At 36.6% G+C, this 21,241-nt stretch overlaps 1 protein-coding gene and 1 long non-coding RNA gene across 4 annotated transcripts; one reads left to right on the top strand and one right to left on the bottom strand.

Moving 5' to 3' along the window:
- Positions 1 to 1,351: 1,351 nt before the first annotated feature.
- Positions 1,352 to 7,000, bottom strand: LOC309501855. Of its 3 annotated transcripts, none has more exons than XR_014206997.1 (4): positions 5,460 to 7,000; positions 5,077 to 5,319; positions 4,871 to 4,964; positions 1,352 to 2,336 (listed from the first exon to the last, which is right to left on the bottom strand). It is a non-coding gene; the product is annotated as an uncharacterized lncRNA (long non-coding RNA). The 3 variants fall into 3 exon arrangements; XR_014206998.1 differs by having other exon boundaries at positions 5,077 to 5,133; XR_014206999.1 differs by lacking the exon at positions 5,460 to 7,000 and having other exon boundaries at positions 5,077 to 5,426.
- Positions 7,001 to 9,717: 2,717 nt separating this feature from the next.
- On the top strand, positions 9,718 to 21,228 carry iba57 (iron-sulfur cluster assembly factor IBA57). Its single transcript, XM_082174074.1, has 3 exons — positions 9,718 to 10,321; positions 18,302 to 18,654; positions 20,686 to 21,228. The coding sequence occupies exons 1-3, from the start codon at positions 9,981 to 9,983 to the stop codon at positions 21,075 to 21,077; spliced, it is 1,086 nt and encodes a 361-aa protein (XP_082030200.1). The 5' UTR covers positions 9,718 to 9,980; the 3' UTR covers positions 21,078 to 21,228.
- The last annotated feature ends 13 nt before the right edge of the window (positions 21,229 to 21,241 follow it).

Here is a 21,241-nt window from a genome sequence, read left to right as displayed (position 1 = left end):
TGCTAAAGAACGTAATAACCATTATGGGCAGTTTAACAGTCCATTTTGCGTCTGTATTAAAACTATATTAACAATAAAATCTCTCGATATGCTCTATTCCAATCCGATTATAGTTTTTCTCCAATAAAAACTATGAAGTGCTGCAAAAGAGAAAACAAACTACAGTAAAGACGTGATCCGGAAGCTCAACTCGGACCGTTGTCATGGAAACGTCAAATTAAGTATTTTGGCGCATCATGGAAGCTCTTTTGGAAAGTTTGGACGCTTTTTGTGGTAGTGTAATTTAGTAGTCTGTATCGTGGAGCATTTCTTTGTCTCACACGGCCTCTAAAGACGTCCATCCTGTAAGTATCTCAAGAAATCAAAGTGTGAAAGAGTAAAAATGATATAAAATGAAATAAACCAAATAAAATGAATAGAAAAACAAGCCTATCGCGACGTTTCGGTATTTATAATACCTTCTTCGGGCAGGCTTGTTGTAAATATGGACAAAGAATAAAAGAAAAAGAAGATATATTATATATTTATACAATAATATCATATTCTATAATATATATCATATATTTCTCTAATAAATTGGTTTTAAATAAGTTCTTTTTTTGAATTGCAATACTGCAGCGCGATCTTTGTTTCAGCACGTTCAGCTAGTGAAGTGTGAATGGGTGGGCGCACGCTGTAAAGTCCGTAAACTCGAGGGAATTACGAACATTTATTTGCCCGTGTGAATGAGCCACCAAAAACACAGATGTCAGGGGGTAATTTCTTAATTACAAAGGTCCAGGGGTAATACTAATCCCGTGCGAATAGGGATTATGGCTGTTCACCATCTGGATGATTCAAGTATATATCTGGAATACAGGTTAACCCTCAAGCCGCCTCCACATAGCTGCCCTTAATTCCACATTCGTGGACAAATTCGGGCACGAAGGTCCCAGGTGCATCCAACATTTTTTTTTTTATAAATACATTTTATATCACTATCTTCGATAAAATAAAAACTATCAATTTATGCCGTTTTTTAAATTATATTTTTGAATGTATTTACCTCTAAAAGTACCTTATTTTTATGTTATATTTAATATTTCTTTAACTTCAGTAAAAAATTAAATTAAAAAATCATTCCAGTAAGTTCAGACAGCCAGAACCTAGACATGTGGTGACTTTGGTGTCATCTGGTGTCATATGTTGGTATAAAAATAACAAAAAAAGCAATAATATCCATAACCACTAGATGGCTGTAGTACTCAATGGCTGCATTAAGGCTGAAATATATAAACCTTAAGTTTTTGATTTTATCACAAGTTAAAATTGTATTACATTTTTTATTTTTTTTTATCTGTGTTGGGTGAGACTATACAAAGATGCCAAAAATATGCTTAGACACATCTGACCATGCTATAAGGAAAAGACAAAGTTGTAGATCATTTATAATTAATTTAAAACAAAAAACATCAAATAAGTAAAAAAAGTAAATGTTAACAAACAGGTAAGAATAAACAATAAACCTAACAATAACTGATGCAAATATGTGCGTCACATATTTATAAAAAAAAAAAGTGTTAGCTATCCGGTTTTGGATGTGTGAGTGACTGTTTTTATTTGACAAAAAAGAAAAAGAAAAACCCAGCTCTGGCACATTGAATGCTTTGTTTGTGGGTGGGTGTGTTTGTGTGTGTGAGTGTTTGCCACATTGAAAATGTTGTCCCGAATACGGCTTGAGGAACAATTAGATACTTGGGTATTGTAATTAGCAAATCAGCATCAGAGAGAATTACAGATTTTTTTCCCCACAAAGATTACAAAAAACAAGAAATATTTTTAACTGTTGGCTCCAAATAAATGTATCTATTCAAGGTCATGTATTGATTTCCAAGGCTGATGGGATCTCCAGACTTGTATATCCAGCATTGGCTCTACAGCAATTGACAAAAATGTATTTAAATTTATCTAGATAGGCAAGACAGAGTATGTTAAAAAGGAAAACCATAATTAGAAGTGTATCAGAAGGAGGATTAAATGCTTTAGATTTTGAAAACATATTTAAAGTTAACTGGATCAAACACTGTCTTTGTGAGAATCATTTTCCATTGTTCTTTATTCCCAAGCTAATCTTTAATAAATGTGGTGGTCTTAACTTTTTACTTGCTCGTGATTTTAAATTAATTCAGTTATAATTACACTGAATTTGTTAAAAATGTTGGCACATAATGTATCTTCAAAAGAATATTTAAAACGAATTCATTGTCTTTCCCTGAAACTACTTCACCTTATCAAAATTGAAAAGATGTATAATCCTGTAATTGGTTCTCTTCTGGCTCTCACTGTTGGGGGCCTTTCTATTAGGAATAAAAAAGTTATAATATTTTATTAGAAAAATCTTAACTAAAGAAAAAAGTATTTCACCTAAGGCATAAGGCACCAAACAGGATTTTCATTCTGTGAATCTGTGGTCAGATATTAATAAATATGTAATTCATAATAAAGAAACTCACTTTAAAATAATAAACAGATATTATTCATGTAATGATTTTAGTTTAAAGAAGGGGTTTCTCCATTATGTTGTTTTTGTAAAGAGGAAACAGAAAAAAAATACATTTATTTTTTTAGTTGTAATTATACCAAATTATTTAGGTCCAAAGTTTCTCTGTTTATGGATTGTGATACCGGTTTATTGGAAATGGATAATATAACTAAAATTGTTATTAAATTTCCATATATGGTTTGAGTGATCACTATGCAACAAAGTATCGCGAGAGCGACGGTAAACCTTCGCCATAGTAGGATTCGTATTTCGCTTCAAAGGCCCTTGCTGCGTTCCATCCAGTCCACTTTTAGACACGCACTTGCGAACTTCCCTAAGCACTTCCCCTCAGGGGAATCCCCGCCGCCATTTTGAAGTGCGTTCCACTTCGTGAAGTGGACGAGGTAAGTTTAGATGGAGAGACCCTCGTTCCCTCGATTTTGACCGAGGGAGCGAGTCTGCTTCAAATGTACACTTCAGGCACCTATATGTCCCACAATGCAACACGATTGTGACGTCACCGTCAGGGCCGTGCAGAGACCTCTGGAGGGGCAGGTGCTCAAAGTATAAAAGGGGGCACATGGAACAAGGCTTTAAATAGGGCTGTGCTCAAAATATCAATACAGCAATATATCAATATGGATGATTCTGTATCGATACGGCAGCAAATGCATTGACGCAGTTTTGAAAAAGAAACAGAGCAGAAAAGACAAATTTTAAGTTTAAAAGTTAAAAAATAATAATAATTGTGTGCACCTATTAATAACTCTGGGATTAGAAACTGAAGTATCTTAAGTTGTCCCAACCTGATGGCTTTTCCTTCTCTGTTATAAAGAACAGCTGTAATAGTAAACTGTATAGGACAAAATCAACGTGGCCCATGTTTCGTACAGTACAGTAGGCTATAGTTTTATTTAATGCCATGTAGTGTTGTCACGATACCAAAATTATTGTTTCGATACCGATACCAAGTCAAGTATTGCGATTTCGATACTTTTTCGATACTTTTCCTGAAAAGGGAGAAACACTCTCAAATATCATTGCTGTGCTTTATTTTAAAACCGGGACAACATTCTAATCATATAACACACTAATAAATTAACATATGAACAGCAGATATATTAAACATTTGAACAAAATATGAAATATAAAAAATAAATTAGAGCAATGACATTCAAGGTAAAAAAATATATAAATTTAGCAGCATTATCTCATTTATCATAAGAAACATAAGAGCTTTATCTTGATTCTGAACTTTGAATAAAAATATGAACAGTGGTTATATTAAACAAAGTTTAATATTGGTAACATATGATAAGCCTCATTGGTGATATATTTGACGTGGGGAGAGAGAGATGTGTGGAAGGCCTATACTTCATGTTAAACATAAATATATAGCAGCAAAGACAACGTCGGCAGTGTTGACGGCAAAATAGGCTACAGAATAATTCGTTCTGTATTTGAGAGGTGCAATATTTGAAAATCGATAATATTTTTTTTAAATGACATTCATTGTATTTATGTCAAAACGTTCAAACATCAAAATGTCATTTTTTAATATGTATTCGTGTCAAAATGACATAGAAACATCTTTTCCTATTCTATTTTGCCTGGAAACGCTTCCAACACGCTTGCGTGTCGCGTGAAAAATAGGCGTCGGTTCTATTTGTAGCATGGACGCGTTTTCCGCGCGTCTCGAGCTGCGCCCAGACGCGTGTGTCACGCAGGCAGTTAACATGGGAGCCGAAATAAAAACGGACACGACACGCAGCCAGTGTGTCGACTCGCCGGCCTTACAAATCTGGAACGCAGTCATTCTGGAACGCAGTCGTTTTTAATTTCCGATTTACTTTTGAAGTATCGGTGCACCGTGCAACAGAGAAAGGTAGGCAACGTACTTCCATATGTCACTCCTCGCGTCATCTTTTTCTACGAGTCGTGGCCCACTTGTGCTCGCACATGCAGCCATCTCGCTGTAGTGTTTTGTCACATGACACCGACAGCGGCAGGTTCTTTGCTGCGTGCGTCAGGAAAAAAACACAGACGTCCATAGGGAGGCGTTTTTTTTTTATTTTGTTTTTTTTATAAAGTATCGATACTGAAAAATTTAGGTATCGTGACGTTTTTAATTTCCGAGTATCGCGATACTTTTGAAGTATCGGTACACCGTGCAACACTAATGCCATGTCAGCATCTGTGGCTATTTTTTTCATGGCATAAACTGATTTACAAAAATACAAGAGTTACATTTATACAATGAAAATAAAAAAGCAAACAGAAAAAAAACAGCAATTAATACTTTACAATATTTTTAACATTAATGTGATACCTGTTCTGGTAAATGCTTACTAAAGTCCTTAAGTGAGTTTGCTGCCTTTGCTGTTGCTGTTGCTGCTGCTGCTGATGATGATGATACTGCTGGAGCTGATCTGAGACTGTAGACCTTAAAACAAACATATAGGATATATATTAGCTGATTAAACAATTTTTATGTGACCATGACAAGATGTAAAGATTGCTGACAGTGTTTGGAACTGGCTCACTAGCTCACTGACCTGCTGTAAAGCTGCAGATTCTGCCCAGGCTGTTAGGGGAGATGTTCACAGAGGCTGCTGCACACAAAACATAAGATACTGGTAAGCCTTACCAGTGTTGTGATCATTTTTAAGGCACTCTACGTTTTTTAAATAAATATTGTAATAATAATAATAGTTTAAAGTATAAATAACATAAAAAGACCAGACCCCTCGACGCCCGTGAAACTTTTCTCCCTAAACAGCAAGCTAACGTTACGTCTTCTACAGCCAACACACAGCAATATAAACAACATTTATGCATGCTCTCTTCAGGTCGTTCTTGTAAAATAATAATAATAATAATAATAATAATAAGTAAACAAACATCAAAAGCACTTCGCTGAAAATGAAATACCACTTACCAGCAGCCGCAGAGTTGAAGACATCCTCTAGTAGTGCGCGTAGCCGCGCGAAATTAAAAAAATGCGCGTGCAGCGTGAGGAATCGTCCCGGTTGAGTTCGTCAGGTGAAAGGTCATCATGTGGGTCATTTTATTTACGGCTAAATTATTATTCGTTAATTTTACTAATAGTTAGATTGGGCAGGCATCCACAAAAGGGCCTTTAATTACAAAAAAAGGAGAGGAAATTTTGCCGGTCACCGTATATCTCGTCTAATCACCACCAGAGCCATAGGGACTGTAAGTCCCGCCCACCCGTAAAACCCCAAGTGGACCTCTAGGTTGAAAAATCGTCAATGCAAGTGAATGGGAGAAAATAATTATTTTTTGGTCACGTTTGAATTGGTGCCATGAATGTGAACATATGTTGTCTGTGAATTTTTTATATAATTTTTCATGTTATGAGTTTGACAGTATATGGTATGATTCTTCGGCTAGCAGTTGTGGAAAAGACATAACGAGAAAGACTACATGTCGCCTATGTGACGTCACCCCATAAAGTTGACTTAAGGCCAATTTATACTTCTGCGTCGAGTGTACGCCGTAGTGTACGTCGTAGGCTACGCACGTAGGCGACGCCGTCGTGAGCATTTATACTTCTGCGAATGTCTGTGTTGCTCTGCAGTTACACCGCCAAAACGCTAGTTGGCGCGGGTGGGTTTTAATGTTCCACTGTGTTTACATTCCTCGCGGCTGTTTTGAGTTTAGGTTTCTACGAGCAATGGCGACTGAAGGAGTCATACAGATGGCTGTATTTCCGCACTTCTTCAAGCAATCTCTCGGTCACTTGGTCTATTTCCATGGCTCTTCACTGATCTTCGGAATTTAAAAATGGCGGGCGGGCGGTGCAGAGTGCAGAAGATCATTCCGGAAATGCGTAGGAGGAAACGCGATGCTATCCAGCCGACCAATCACAGATCTTGCGGTCCGCGTCGCCGCGACGCGTAGTTAAATTTTTGAGGAGGTGCGCGTCAGGGTACGGCGAAGGGTACGACGTATGGTACACGTCAATGCGTATGCTACGCCGTACCTTCTACGCGCACCCGACGCAGAAGTATAAATTGGCCTTTACCCGTGGTTTTCGCCAACCTCAACGATTTTGTCCTCTCCCTGAAAGAAGGCGGTGAAGTGCCCCAAAGACACAGCCATGTTTAGCGGGATCCGTGAGCTAGTGTCCGTGTGCGAGTGGTGGTGACGTTTCAAACGTGTCGAAAGCAGCGAAGAGTTGTAGTCCACAAAGTGCTTTCACACAAAGTCTAACCATATCAAACTTCTACCCGCTAAATTGTAGCATTCTTTACACAAAAAAATTATATTAAAAATTCACAGACAACATATGTTCACATTCATGGCACAATTCAAACGAGACCAGAACATTTTTATTTTCTCCCATTCACTTGCATTGATGATTTTTCAACCTAGAGGTCCAGTGGGGTTAGCGGAAGGGGCGGGACTTACCAGCTCTATAGAGAGAAAGATATGTCGCCGCTATGGCTGTCACGTGGTTCGATCACCACCACACAGTCAACTCTATGATATATTAATTATATTTTATTTTAATTTAAAACAACCCAAACACACCTATACACATTTGGATGCTGCATTAAACAAATTCTTAAAGGGAAAAAAAATGTAAATAATAAATCAACTCCATAGCTGATTCCAAGTGATAAAGGGCTTAGGACGTTCCAATTCAGCCCATTGCAGTTTCCGCCAGTAGTGGGCACTCGCAATGACGTACATCCGAGTGAACGAGACGGAGGGAAGTTAGCAAGTGAAGGGCATGACAATTTTGGACTGGAACGCAGCACCTGTCCCAAATGGCACACTTCATGTGCACTTTCGGTCTTGTGGACTTACAATGGCTGCCGCGTGCGCGTGTCCGTTAAGTCCGTGAGACCATAGACATAATAAATACATAGACGCAGTCACGCCCTATTTATTGGCCGCTGGATCGTACGTCAACGGCGCCGCCATACTGCGGAGGGCAACTTTCCCATACCTCTCATAACGAGAATTGAGAAAAAATGCCTATTTCGTGTGCTGCTTGGGGCTTTACAAATCGCCACACAATTGAAAACAGGTCTCAGGGAATTACCTTTCACAAGCAAAACTGAACATTTGTTTCTGGTTGTATTTCATTTACTATTTTTATTTTCAGAGGAGAAAGGCCGCGAAATGTAAAAATGCTACTGTTATTGTGTCACAAAATGTAGTTTTAAGAGTTTTTCAGTCGACAATGTAGTTATTTAAAGTTCAAATCTGTGGTTTATTTATAAAGATTGCGCCTATTTAAAAATGTTATCTGACGGTTTCGGAGTTGTGAGATCCAGCGATCACCGGGCGCTCAGCGCTCATGTACCCCGCCGAGAACAGCCTTACCTCGGCTAGTGCTTCTGACGTTCGCCGCTGGATCTGATGGTTAAACATGAGAATAATTCGTCTTGTGTATATCTAACGGGCGATCTTTGGTCTCATTAATCTATAATTTGTTCCTTGGCAAATCGTTTTGGCTGAGGGCAAAGTGAAGTTTCATAGCCTGCTGTATGTTTGACTGGATCGTTTACTTTATTTCTTGACTTGTATAGCTTCTTATACCTTTTAAAAACTGAAATTTAACAAAAAGAGACAGGGTTGTGTCATTTTATTTTATATAGCCTATGTAAGAATATTTCAAAATAATATATAAATTTACATTATTTATTATTGTTATTATAATAATATACCACTTGCGATTATCAATCTATTATAGTTATGCTGTTAAATTATTGTACTATTCATAGTAACTTTTTAACTTATTATTTTTTATTGTCTATATTCTGTAATTGATATTTCATATTCTATTGCTATTATTATAGTATTATACATAAACTATATGCTATTATCAATATGTTATTATTATATTATAGTACTCATGATACTATATAATTATACTTTTCATTACTATTTTATTTGCTGTATACTGTTTGTTTATTTTATTGACTAAACTATTTACTATTGGCCTACTTCTCACTTTATCTTATATTTACTATTTGCATTGCACTGTAGTTGTACTACATCACATGTATTACCATAAAGGATCCATCAGTTATCTTTGTTATTGCTAAAATCGGGTCAATGACAGAATATGCTTTTTCCACAATAAGAAAACTTTATTTAATTTAATGTGAAAATTAAATTATATCTCAGTAGTTTACAATTCTTATCCAAGAATAAAAAGCCAAATAAATGACAAGCCTGAGCTTTGGCCATTCCTTATTAAAAAAATATTTTATAAGTCTAACTATCGAGATTTTAAATAACTAGAGATGGAACTTTTTTGTACACCACATACAAACCACTGAAATCGGTTGATAAATGTTTTTTTGTTTGTTTTGTTTTTTGGTTTTTATCCAGAAAAACCGCAGCTCACCTGTACTTGCATTTGATTACAGCGCAGTCTTGCCCTCCGCAAAATGGCGGACGCGTTGACGTATCGCAGCAACGTTCCAAAGCGGCCAATAGGGCGTCTATGTATTTATTATGTCTATGCGTGAGACCGCAGTGTGTCCAGAGAATGTCTAATAGGAAGAGAATTGGCACTCTCTGCTTACTTCCGGTTTCTGGACTGGCTGCAGTAACACGTCTCTGTCCATGCGGGGGCGCTCGCAGGCGAGTGCAGAATGAATAGAGGTCTATGGCGAAAAACCCTCAAAATCCACTTTTCTCAGGATATAATTTTTTGTCTAGTAATTTGAATGTTGTATTCGAAAGGAGATGCAAAGAAATTACACATTGCTGGGTGTTAGATTTTTTAGAGTCACTTATTTGGTTTAAAAAGTATTTTAAAATGTTAATGACGTCAGAATGCTGACGTCATTAGCAGAATGCTAGCGTGTTATGGGCAACAACAACTCAAACTGTAAGAAATCGAAAAGAAATAAGTACTCGTTCATTCAACTTTCGACCTATAACCCATGTTGAACTTGCAAAACCTACAATAAAATCTGAGATTTCTCAACGGCAATCGGGTGAAAGAGACACATTTAGCCGTCTAGCCCCATAGACTCTCATTCAGTCTGCACTCGCCCGCGATCACCTCCAGTGGAATTCTAATGGAACTGCAACCAAGATCGATACAATGGGGCTAATAGGAAGTGCCAAGGCTCTCCGTAGACGGGCTCTGGTGTGTCCCATTTGTCATTTTTAGATCTCAGAAGGCTGCTCGCGAGCGCCCCCAAGTGGTCGATTTGCCCCCTTGATGCGCACTTTTGCCGAGCCCGTGCTGATGCGGGCTTCGCAGCAGACTTCTTCCCGACAGTCAAAGCGGCATTACGTCACGAAAGTGCGGACTCAGAGGAAGACCGCGAGTGCTTAGGGTTCCATTTGGGACAGGGCCAGCATTCGCAATGCAGTATGGGAATGAAAATGGAAGGTGGGAAACAAGATAACACAAACTCTCGTTCTGTGGAGCTTTCATAGTTGCGCTGAAGAAAACTATACAATGCAAAGGGTGATTTTGTTTGGCAGTGCTTTCAGAGCGATCGTGGCAGGATCAGCCGGACGTCATGCGCACTATTTTCTCTGTACGAGACATGAGAGTGTGAGCAGGACTCAGATTAGAAAACATTCTCAAGATCAACCCACCAACTATACAGGACACTTTAGCTTTTACAGCTTACCACACAGGACTCTCATCAATGTGTCTGGAGAAGACATGAATTCATTTCTTCAAGGGATAATAACCAATGACACAGCTCTTCTGGCAGAGGATGCACTGCGTGCGATGTATGCACACATACTCAATGTTCAAGGCAGGACACTGTATGACATCATCATTTACAGGTAATATGCTACATTGTTTTAGCGTTTCATATGTTTGAATTGTAAACTAGACACGGAATGTAATATTAATATTATTTTAGAGGTGCTGGAATTTTGTAAATAAGACTAGTAAAATGTGGGCGTGACCTCAGCATTATCTCAATGTCCCACCCTGGACTTTTTGTTACTGATATAGCTGCTCTTCTACAGTGCTATTCTATGTCAGTAAAGTCAATGTGGTTTTAGCAGTTCATAAACATCAAATGATATTGATATGTCCAAAGTGGCATACAAATGAGTGGTACAAACAGATGTGATTAATCCACATGAAGAAAACAGGTAGGAGTAAATAGCTCTATACCACATTTCAGTTGAATATATTATACAAACCTATTGGGTCTTTCCGTGTCAACTCAACCAGAGGACTGTCATGTCAAATTTGTATTTTGCCCCAAGTTTGCATGCCTGTAACTCAAGAAGTATTAAAGATATCTTAATATCCTTTTAGATTCTGGTTCTTATCACACCTTTCTTTTGGTATACTATCTTCATTTTAAAGGCCACAAATGGTTAAATCCCAGCCATATGGAGATCTTAATGTGTGGGATGAATTGAGTCTCAAAATGATTAACACATGCATGGCATGCACAATTATCCATGAACTTGTTGCAGATATGTTTTACTATTCACAACCAAATTCCTCCCTGTGTAAAATTCAGAATTAAATGAATGTGTTGTAATTTGTTCAAATAGAGACATTTTTGTGAATACAAATGTTTTATTTTGTATTAGTATATCATAATTTAGGCAGATGTGCAATAAGAAGATGTGCACTTGTGGATCAGGTGACTTGTCCATTCATTGACTTCTTTTCTGAGTCAATCTTATTTGATTCATTTGGATTTTGAGACTTTATTTTTCGTGGTTTTCAAGCATTTCACAACCCACACTCAAACAACTACCAGTGACTACGCCGGTGCTAATTATTAATGTGTGCACAACTACCCATCTATTTGACAAATTCCCAAATGCACATTACTACATTTAAACTATTACTTTACAACTTGTGTGTTCAAAATCCGGAATTACACAAATGTGCAGCATTTTGTACAAATAGAGACATAGTTGTAAATACAAAACCTTGATTTTGTATTAATGTAGGTCAGAATTTGTGCATGCAGCAAGTAAGATGAGCATTTGTGAATCAGGTGACACCGGTACATTAGGTCCCTTTTAATGACTAACTCAAAGACTGTCCCTTGCCGCCACCTAGTGGCGTAACAATGTAACTGCACAGATTGACAGCCTGTCTATGTACAGAGACGATGATACTGGTGAAATATCAGCAGAAAACCTCTCGTCCAGGCACTGGCAGGCAGATTCGAGGATCAGAACTAACTGTTATATATACATATAACAATAGCCTAACAATCTTATTGTAAGGTTTATGTTCTGTTATGTAGACCCTTATTTTGTCATTCTCTTCAGTTAACCACTTCCTGTTTCAACGCGGTTTAGTTTTGGTTACATTGGTTACTGAATGTGTCCTTGTTTTTGTGCCTGCTGACTACATCGTAATACTTATTTAGATATAAATAAGTAAATAAATAAATGGCGATAATACCGCATATTGCACTATTGAGCCACTCAAAATGACCGCAAGGGAAATTCTTCCACCACAACCCATACACAAAAGAAATATATTTGAAATATATTTTCAGTATATATTTTGGAATATATGCAAATATTTGAAATTGGCTCAATAAATATATTTCACACTTAACATCATATATTTTTGTTATATTTCAGAATATATTTCAATGTCCAACAACTCCTGATCCCCAAATGCACATCTTCTTTGTTGCACAATGCACATGAACATTATGATACACTAATACAAAAGAAAACATTTGTATTCACAAAAGTGTCTTTATTTGTACACATTTCTACACATTCATTTATTTCAGAATTTTGCACACACTAGTTGAAAGGCATTTGGTTGTGGATAACATATCTGCAACATTTATAAAGTTCATGGATAATTGTGCATGCATGTGTTAAAGGGTTAGTTCACCCAAAAATGAAAATTCTGTCAGTAATTACTCACCCTCATGTTGTTCCAACCCAGTAAGACCTTCGTTCATCTTCGGAACACAAATTAAGATATTTTTGATTAAATCTGTGAGCTGGCTCACTCCTCCATAGGCTTCTAAGACATTATAACTTGCTGGCCCAGAAAATGCATTAAAGACATCGTTAAAATAGTCCAAGTGGCTACAGTATATATAAAAAAAACGACTTTATTCCACTATTCATTTCCTTCTCTCTGGGCCTCGAGTTTTTTCACGTAGTATAACTGCGCAGCGTATCTGTGTTGTACGTCACACGTAGGCTCACTATTGGCCGACGCTGGTCATGTGTGTGATGCGTGTGACGTATAACACAGAAGCACTACGCAGTTACACTACGTGAAAAAACTCGAGGCCCAGAGAGAAGGAAATGAATAGTGGAATAAAGTCGTTATTTTTTTTCACAAAAAGTATTCTCGTCGCTTTATAAACTTAAGATTGAGCCACTGTAGCCACTTGGACTATATTAACAATGTCTTTAATGCATTTTCTGGGCCAGCAAGTTATAATGTCTTAGAAGCCTATGGAGCAGTGAGCCAGCTCTCAGATTTAATCAAAAATATCATAATTTGTGTTCCGAAGATGAACGAAGGTCTTACATGATTGGAACAACATGAGGGTGAGTAATTACTGACAGAATTTTCATTTTTGGGTGAACTAACACTTTAATCATTTTGAGACTAAATTCATCCCATATTAATGTGAGTAAATTGGTAAATTTTACACATTTTCAGTAGTCAAAAACCAAATGTGGGTCACTTTGAATACAGCTAGCCTAATACTTTTTTTCTTTCAAAGAGGAATATCTGAAGAACAAATAATGTTGAGACTAGAAATTAATCTATTTTTTTTCTTTCAACACAATTGCACAGAATATACCTGTGCCATAAATATTCTTTTTCCAACGTTTGCGTGCCTGTAACTCTAAAAGTATTAGTGATATCTTAATATCTTTCAAGATTCTAATCTATCTATAAATTACAGAAACGTCTGTCTGTCAGTCAGTCTGTGTGTCTGTATGTCTGTTTTTCGCATATCTCTCAAACCGTTAGTCCGATGGATTTCAAACTTGACAGGTGTCTCGCTACGGGCACGAGTAAGTGCAGTGCCAAGTTGTGACGTTGTTTGGATTAGAAATGCAAAAGATATTGTTAAATATATCGGTAAAAGAAGCACTTAGAAGGTTGTGGTTTAAAAATAAACACTCTGACATTAGAGGGTTGTATCAGTCAAAGAAGCCCCAAGAAGGTTGTGGTTTAAAAATAAACATTCTGACATAAACCTTCTGTCAGCTACACTGTTTACTTCTGAATATTATATTTTATTCACGGCCATCATTTGTAGTAACCTATTCACAAACTGTTTGCTCAAGCGTAGCATTTTTTCGGAGTTCACTGTGTAGCCTGCTCCCTGAATCGTCAAGTTCGCTGTGTAGCCTGCTCCCTGAATTGTCGCGCTTATTCATTTGTGGATGTTAACTGAATCTGTAAGTCATCTATGCTGTTTACTTCTGTATACGGGAATGTCTTTCTGTGTGTGTGTGTGTGTGTGTGTGTGTGTTATTCGCATATCTTTCCGATATCGTTAGTCCGATGGATTTCAAACTTGACAGGTGTCTTGCTACGGGCATGAGTAAGTGCAGTGCCAAGTTTGACGTTGTTTGGATTAGAAATGCAAAAGATATCGGTAAATATATCGGTAAAAGAAGCACTTAGAAGGTTGTGGTTTAAAAATAAACACTCTGACATTAGAGAGTTGTATCGGTCAAAGAAGCCCCAAGAGGGTTGTGGTTTAAAAATAAACATTCTGACATAAACACTCTGTCAGCTACACTTCTGAATATTATATTTTATTCACGGCCATCATTTGTAGTAACCTATTCACAAACTGTTTGCTCAAGCGTAGCATTTTTTGGAGTTCACTGTGTAGCCTGCTTCCCGAATCGTCGAGTTCACTGTGTAGCCTGCTCCCTGGATCGTTGCGCTTATTCATTTGTGGATGTTAACTGAATCTGTAAGTCGCCTATGCTGTTTACTTCTGTATATATCTATCTATAAATTACGGGAACGTCTTTCTGTCTGTCTGTGTGTGTGTGTGTGTGTGTGTGTGTGTGTGTGTGTGTGTGTGTGTGTGTGTGTGTGTGTGTGTGTGTGTGTTATTCACATATCTCTCGAACCGTTAGTCCGATGGATTTCAAACTTGACAGGTGTCGAGCTACGGGCATGACTAAGTGCAGTGCCAAGTTTGACTTTATTTGGATTAGAAATGTATATCGGTAAAAGAAACACACACTGGCTTTTGCCGCTCTAGCCGCTGGCCACTCCCCCTCTCACACTGCACACTGAGTGAGCACAGCCCAGGACCAGAGACAGAGAGGGTTCGAAGAAAACAGCGGAGCTTAAGTAGCATTTTCTCAGAGTTCACTGTGTAGCCTGCTCCCTGAATCGTGTAGTTCAATTTTCCACATTTATTGTATGTCATTATGTCAGTATCAGTATTTGCTTTCTACCACGCACAAATAAAAATGTCACTGAACTTTTGCTGTGTAATTGTAACAATGAGCACTCAAATACACCAAACCAACAATTACTAAAAACACACACAAAAACTGATTTTGCACGGGCACTTTGCACTGCTCCCTGAATCGACGCGCTTATTCATTTGTGGATGTTAACTGAATCTGTAAGTCAGCTATGCTGTTTACTTCTGAATATTATATTTCATTCTGGTGCACTTAACTTTATCGCTACTGTGTAATAGTAGCCTATGCTATTCACCAACTAAACATATCCTATTCAATGTCACTGAACTTTTGCTGTTTAATTATAACAATGAGCACTCAAACACACCAAACCAACAATTACTAAAAACATACACAAAAACTGATTTTGCACGGGCATTTTGCACTAGTTCTTAATAAACTTTATAAAACTTAATAAACAGAGATATTAGGATGTCAATGCGGTAACATGTAGTTACAAAAAGTATCAGCCATATGCAAAGTGACCCACATTTGGTTTTAGTCTTCCAGAATCTGGCAGTGAGTTTTGGGAGTTCATTTTTAGTTCATCTCTCCAAAACGGACTTCGGGTAGGAGATGGAATAAAAATGAACTCCCAAAACTTACTGCCAGATTCTGGAAGACGAATTCTTCAGAACAGTGGTATAGTTCTGGAAAATGGTGGTGCTGGATACTAAAGGGTTCCTGATGTTTTCACACTTAAATCTTCACCTTAATTCTGACCCTGAGCAATTAGCATGAGCATTTCAGTTTCAATGGTCATGCCTTAACTGCAATTTCTAGTATTACATCTTTCTCATGGGCATTTAATAATTTAGTTAAATCTCTTTTTTTTGGCTTATTTTATCTGTAAAAGAAAACGTGCCTAATAATTATGCACACCTGAATATAAGGCATTTTTAAGATTAAGTTATTAAGCTTTTTAAACAGCATTTTAAAAAATGTACTTTTGTAAACAAATTCTTATGCAAGTACAGTTTATAATTATCTACACAATTAATTTCAAGCCTTTAAGCAGAAGCCTTTAGTTCAAAAGGTTTTTAAGATCAGTAGAAGCATACATTCAGTCTGCGTGTTCAAACTTTTGACTGGTACTAGTGTAGATATGAATATGCATTTTAGATATTGAACCACTTTTAGAGTCATCTCAATGTGGAAAAAGGGGTTTGGATTAATGTGTTTTGGAATTGGTAAAATGTGCCTGGAAAAAAAAAATGATCAGAAAATGAACGTGCCTAATAATTCTGCACGCACTGTACACACAGAAACACATTTCCTGAATAAAACGGATTTTGCTTCAACAGAGGAAATGATTGGATTACTAATCAGTGAACAAATTTCATTGCACTGCATCTCAAATGTTGATTTGGCCATCCTGAAATGCCTGTCACACACGATTGCGTTTCCTAACATCAGATATCCACCTTCAAATATAAGATAACAATGTTTCGTCTGCATGCTTTGACGTGCAAGTAATTAGCCACAGTGTCCCGATTGCAGCAACTTTCATTTTTATTACATATATACAGTGCCCTCCACAATTATTGAACCCCCTGGTAAATATGATCAAAATTGGCTGTAAAAAATAAATCTGCATCGATTATCCTTGTGATCTTTCATTCAAAAAATGTGCAAAATTCTAACCTTTCATTGAAGTAAAAGAATTGAAAGTGGGGGGAAATCACATTATGAAATAAATGTTTTTCTCCAAAACACGTTGGCCACAATTATTGAAACCCTTTTATTAAATACTTTTTGCAATCTCCTTTTGCCAAGATGAGCTCTGAGTCTTCTCCTATAATGCCTGATGAGTTTGGAGAACACCTGACAAGAGATCAGAGACCATTCCTCCACACAGAATCTCTCCAGATCCTTCAGATTCCCAGATCCATGTTGGTGCTTCTCCTCTTCAGTTCAGCCCACTCATCAGGTCAGGGGACTGGGATGGTCATGGCAGAAGCTTCATTTTGTGCTCCACAACAAATTTTTGTTTTGATTTTGATGTTTGTTTTGGATCGTTGTCCTGAAGGAAGATCCAACCACGGCCCATTATAAGATTTCTAGCAGAAAGCATCAGGTTTTGATTTTTTATCTGTTGATATTTGATAGAATCCACAATGCCATGTATCTGAACAAGAAGTCCAGGACCTCCAGCAGAAAAATATGCCCACAACATTAAAGATCCAATGGTATATTAAATTGTACACATGGGGTACTTTTTATCCTTGTGTTCACCAAACCCATCTAGTGCGTTTGCTGCCAAAAAGCTCTGTTTTAGTCTCATCTGACCACAGAACCCTGTGTTGTTTGAAGATCCAGTCGTGTCTGACAATTAAATTTGCTGGAATTTGTTTTTGGATGAGCGAGGAGTTTTTTTTTTAAAGCCTCCCAAACAACATGTGGGGATGTAGGGGTTGTTTGATAATTTTTTTTTTAGGCTTTCTGACCCCCAAGACTCAACTAATCTCTGCAATTATCCATCTGTGATCCTTGAAGAGTCTTTGGCCACTCAAACTTTCATACTCGCCATGCATTAAGACAGTATAGACACACGTCCTTTTCCTGGCAGATTCATAACATCTTTAGTTGGTTATAACTTCTTAATTATTGCCCTGATGGTCAAAATTGGGATTTTCAATTCTTTAGCTACTGTCTTACAGCCACTTTCTAGTTTGTGATGCTCAACAATCTTTTGCTACGCATCAGAACTATATTCTGTGGTTTTACTCATTGTGATGGATGATTAAGGGGATTTGGCCTTTGTGTTTCCTCATATTTAAACTCCTGTGAAACACGAAGTCATAGCTGGACAGTTTCATGTTCCTAGTCACCCTGGTGTACTAAAAAAGGTAAATATTAATGGGAATATACTTCAGAGATATTTTACTCGTAAAAAATTCTAGGGGTTTCAATAATTGTGGCCAACGTGTTTTGGAGAAAAACATTTATTTCATAATGTGATTTCCCCCCACTTTCAATTCTTTTACTTCAATGAAAGGTTAGAATTTTGCACATTTTTTGAATGAAAGATCACAAGGATAATCGATGCAGATTTATTTTTTACAGCCAATTTTGATCATATTTACCAGGGGGTTCAATAATTGTGGAGGGCACTGTATTTCATGCCAATTTCCCAGTAAGAGACGACATGGGATGGAAACTGCTTTATTTGCAAATTGTTTATGTAAAATTCCAATTTAGCATTAAATTCATGGATGAAAACAGCTAATGTTTAATGTAAAGAGTGCAGATTTTTAGAGAATAGCATGTGTTAAACATAAAATGGTTCTGAATGTACATTCTGAATGTATGCATTAATATAACTCTTTTTTTTTTTTTTTTTTTGTTCAGTTTAAAAGGAAACCCAAATGGACTTAATGGTGTACTTCTGGAGTGTGACAGCATTGTACAGGAATCCATTATGCGTCTTCTGAAAGTCTACAAGATACGTCGCAAAGTAAACATAAGCTTGTGTCCTAGTCTCTCGCTATGGGCTCTATTACCTCGGAATAAAGATGCAGTGCTGGGAAAGCCAAAGCCAGAAGTTACTGCAGCAGAGAAAGTGTTAGTATTGGAGAAAGACCCAAGAACTGAACTCATGGGCTGGAGAATGATCACCAGTTGTCAGGACAATCTACATGAGATTGTCTCTGCTTGTCAACAGGGCAACACTGAAGAATACCACAGACATCGCTATGAAATTGGTATTAAACGCTTTGAATTATTACTTGGATAAACTGAACCTGACAATCTTAACTTGTTGCATTTGTTAGTTATTGATAGTCTACATTGTTTTGAAGTTAAACATGCAGTAATTCTCTGTCTTATGAATAAGAGCTTAATGACCTCAAATGAATTAGTTTTACATACATTCACCTGAAACACTACCAGTGAGAAGTTTGGACACAACGACTTATTCATTATTAGTATTATTATCATTATCATTCTTTGTACTTTTTACATAGAATAATAAAGACCTCATCACATAATGAAATTACGTAGTGACAAAAATGTTAAACAGATCTAATATTTCAGCTTCTTCAAATTCCTTTTGTCTAGATTACAGCTCTGCACATTGTGGGCTTTTTCTCAACCACCTTCATGACGCGGGGTGATCTTGAATGCTTTTAACAGTTCCAAGTTTCAGTTCCAGTATGCAAGTACAGTTTATAATTATCTACACAATTAATTTCAAGCCTTTAAGCAGAAGCTTTTAGTTCAAAAGGTTTTTAAGATCAGTAGAAGCATTCAGTCTGCGTGTTCAAACTTTTGACTGGTACTAGTGTAGATATGAATATGCATTTTAGATATTGAACCACTTTTAGAGTCATCTCAGTGTGGAAAAAGGGGCTTAATTCATGCTATATAATTTTTCTCCTGATATTGATGTTATTATTAAAATGTTAATATTCATCTTAAGTAATTCTCCACCTCAACAAAGTGTATATGGATATTTTTTGGTAATGATAATAATAGCACTTTGCCTGTTTTAAATGTTAAACGGTTGCACTTTAATTTACAGTTTGTGTACTTACAGTAAACACAACCAGTCAAAAGTTTTGGATCAGTAATATTTTTTATGTTTTTAAATTAAGTCTCTTCTGCTCACCAAGGCTGCATTTATTTGATTAAAAAAGCCCAGTAATATTGCTAAATATTATGACAATTTAAAATAACTGTTTTCTATTTTAATATATTTTAAAATGTGATTTATTGCTGTGATCAAAGCTGAATTTTCAGCATTATTCCAGTCTTCAGTCACATGATCCTTCAGAAATCATTCTAATATGCTGATTTGATGCTCAAAAAACATTCCTTATTATTATCAATGTTGAAAACAGTTGTGTAAATTTTATTTTTTCAGGATTCTTTGATGAATAGAAAGTTTAAAAGAACAGCATTTATTTGAAATATAATCTTTTGTAACATTATAAATGTCTTTACTGTAACTTTTCATCAGTTTAATCCTTGATGAATAAAAGTATTGATTTCTTTGACCCCCCCCCCCCCCCCCCTCCCTATTAAATTTTTAAAATAAAATTCTTACTGACCCCAAACATTTGAATGGTAGTGTTTAATAATAAATGCTGTTCTTTTGAATTTTCTATTCAACAAAGAATCCTGAAATAAAAATGTAAATAACTGTTTTCAACATTGATAACAATGAGAAGTGTTTCTTGAGCATCAGATCATCATAATAGAATGATTTCTGAAGGATCATGTGACACTGAAGACTGGAGTAATGATGCTGAAAATTCAGCTTTGATCACAGGAATAAATTACACTTTATTATATATTCACATAGAAAACAAGTTTTTTTTATTGTTGTAAATTGTAATAATATTTCATAATTACTATTTCATACAATACTATTTTTATTTTATTTTAAATAAAATAAAATAAACGCAGCCTTGGTGAGTAGAAGAGACTTCTTTTAAAAACATAAAAAATCTTACCGATCAAAAACTTTTTACTGGTAGTGTACTTACCTAAGAAAGTACTGGTTAATATAAGGTAACTACATTGGTTAAGGTTAGGTTTAGGGGGAGGGTTATTGTTAGTTATACACCTAGTTTTTACCCAGTTATTGTAATAACTAACTATAACAAGTACATAGTATGTACATGGGGAGCAGGACTGTAAAATAAGTGCTACCTGTTTAACTATTGAAAAATGATATTCGAGAGTTTGCACACCCTTTGTAATTAATCCTGTAATTTATTTAATTTCTATAGGACTACCTGAAGGTGTCAGAGACTTTCCGCCAGGTGAGGCCCTTCCACTGGAGTCTAATCTTGTTTACATGCAGGGAATTAGCTTCAGCAAGGGATGCTACATCGGACAGGAACTAACAGCAAGAACTCACCACACCGGTGTAATAAGGAAGCGCCTAATGCCTGTTACCATGTCTGCTCCAGCTGAGAACCTGGACCATGGGGCTGCTCTTGAGACTGAGGGGGGCAAACCAGCAGGGAAATACAGGGCAGGAATCGACAGGCTGGGACTTGGCCTTATACGGTTGGCTCATGCCAAAGAGTCACTCAAACTTAAATCCTGTGATAATACGACGGTGACTTTACAGGCTACTGTGCCTGACTGGTGGCCAAAAAACTCTGAAGATAAATGAATCGGAAACACTAGTAAGGTCTACCAGACCGCTTTAATTTTAATGCAGATATTTATTTAGAGTTGACTTAAAATGTTAAATATAATACATTTTACACAAAAATCTGTTGACAGTGTCTTGATTAACACCTTGTAATAAAATGTATTTCAAATTTTTTTTATTGT

Source organism: Leuciscus leuciscus (genome assembly GCF_965113295.1).
Source record: "Leuciscus leuciscus genome assembly, chromosome: 6".
NCBI lineage: Eukaryota > Metazoa > Chordata > Actinopteri > Cypriniformes > Leuciscidae > Leuciscus > Leuciscus leuciscus.
The sequence above is the reverse complement of the archived record's forward strand: the minus strand, read 5'-3'. Positions and strand labels throughout refer to the sequence as shown.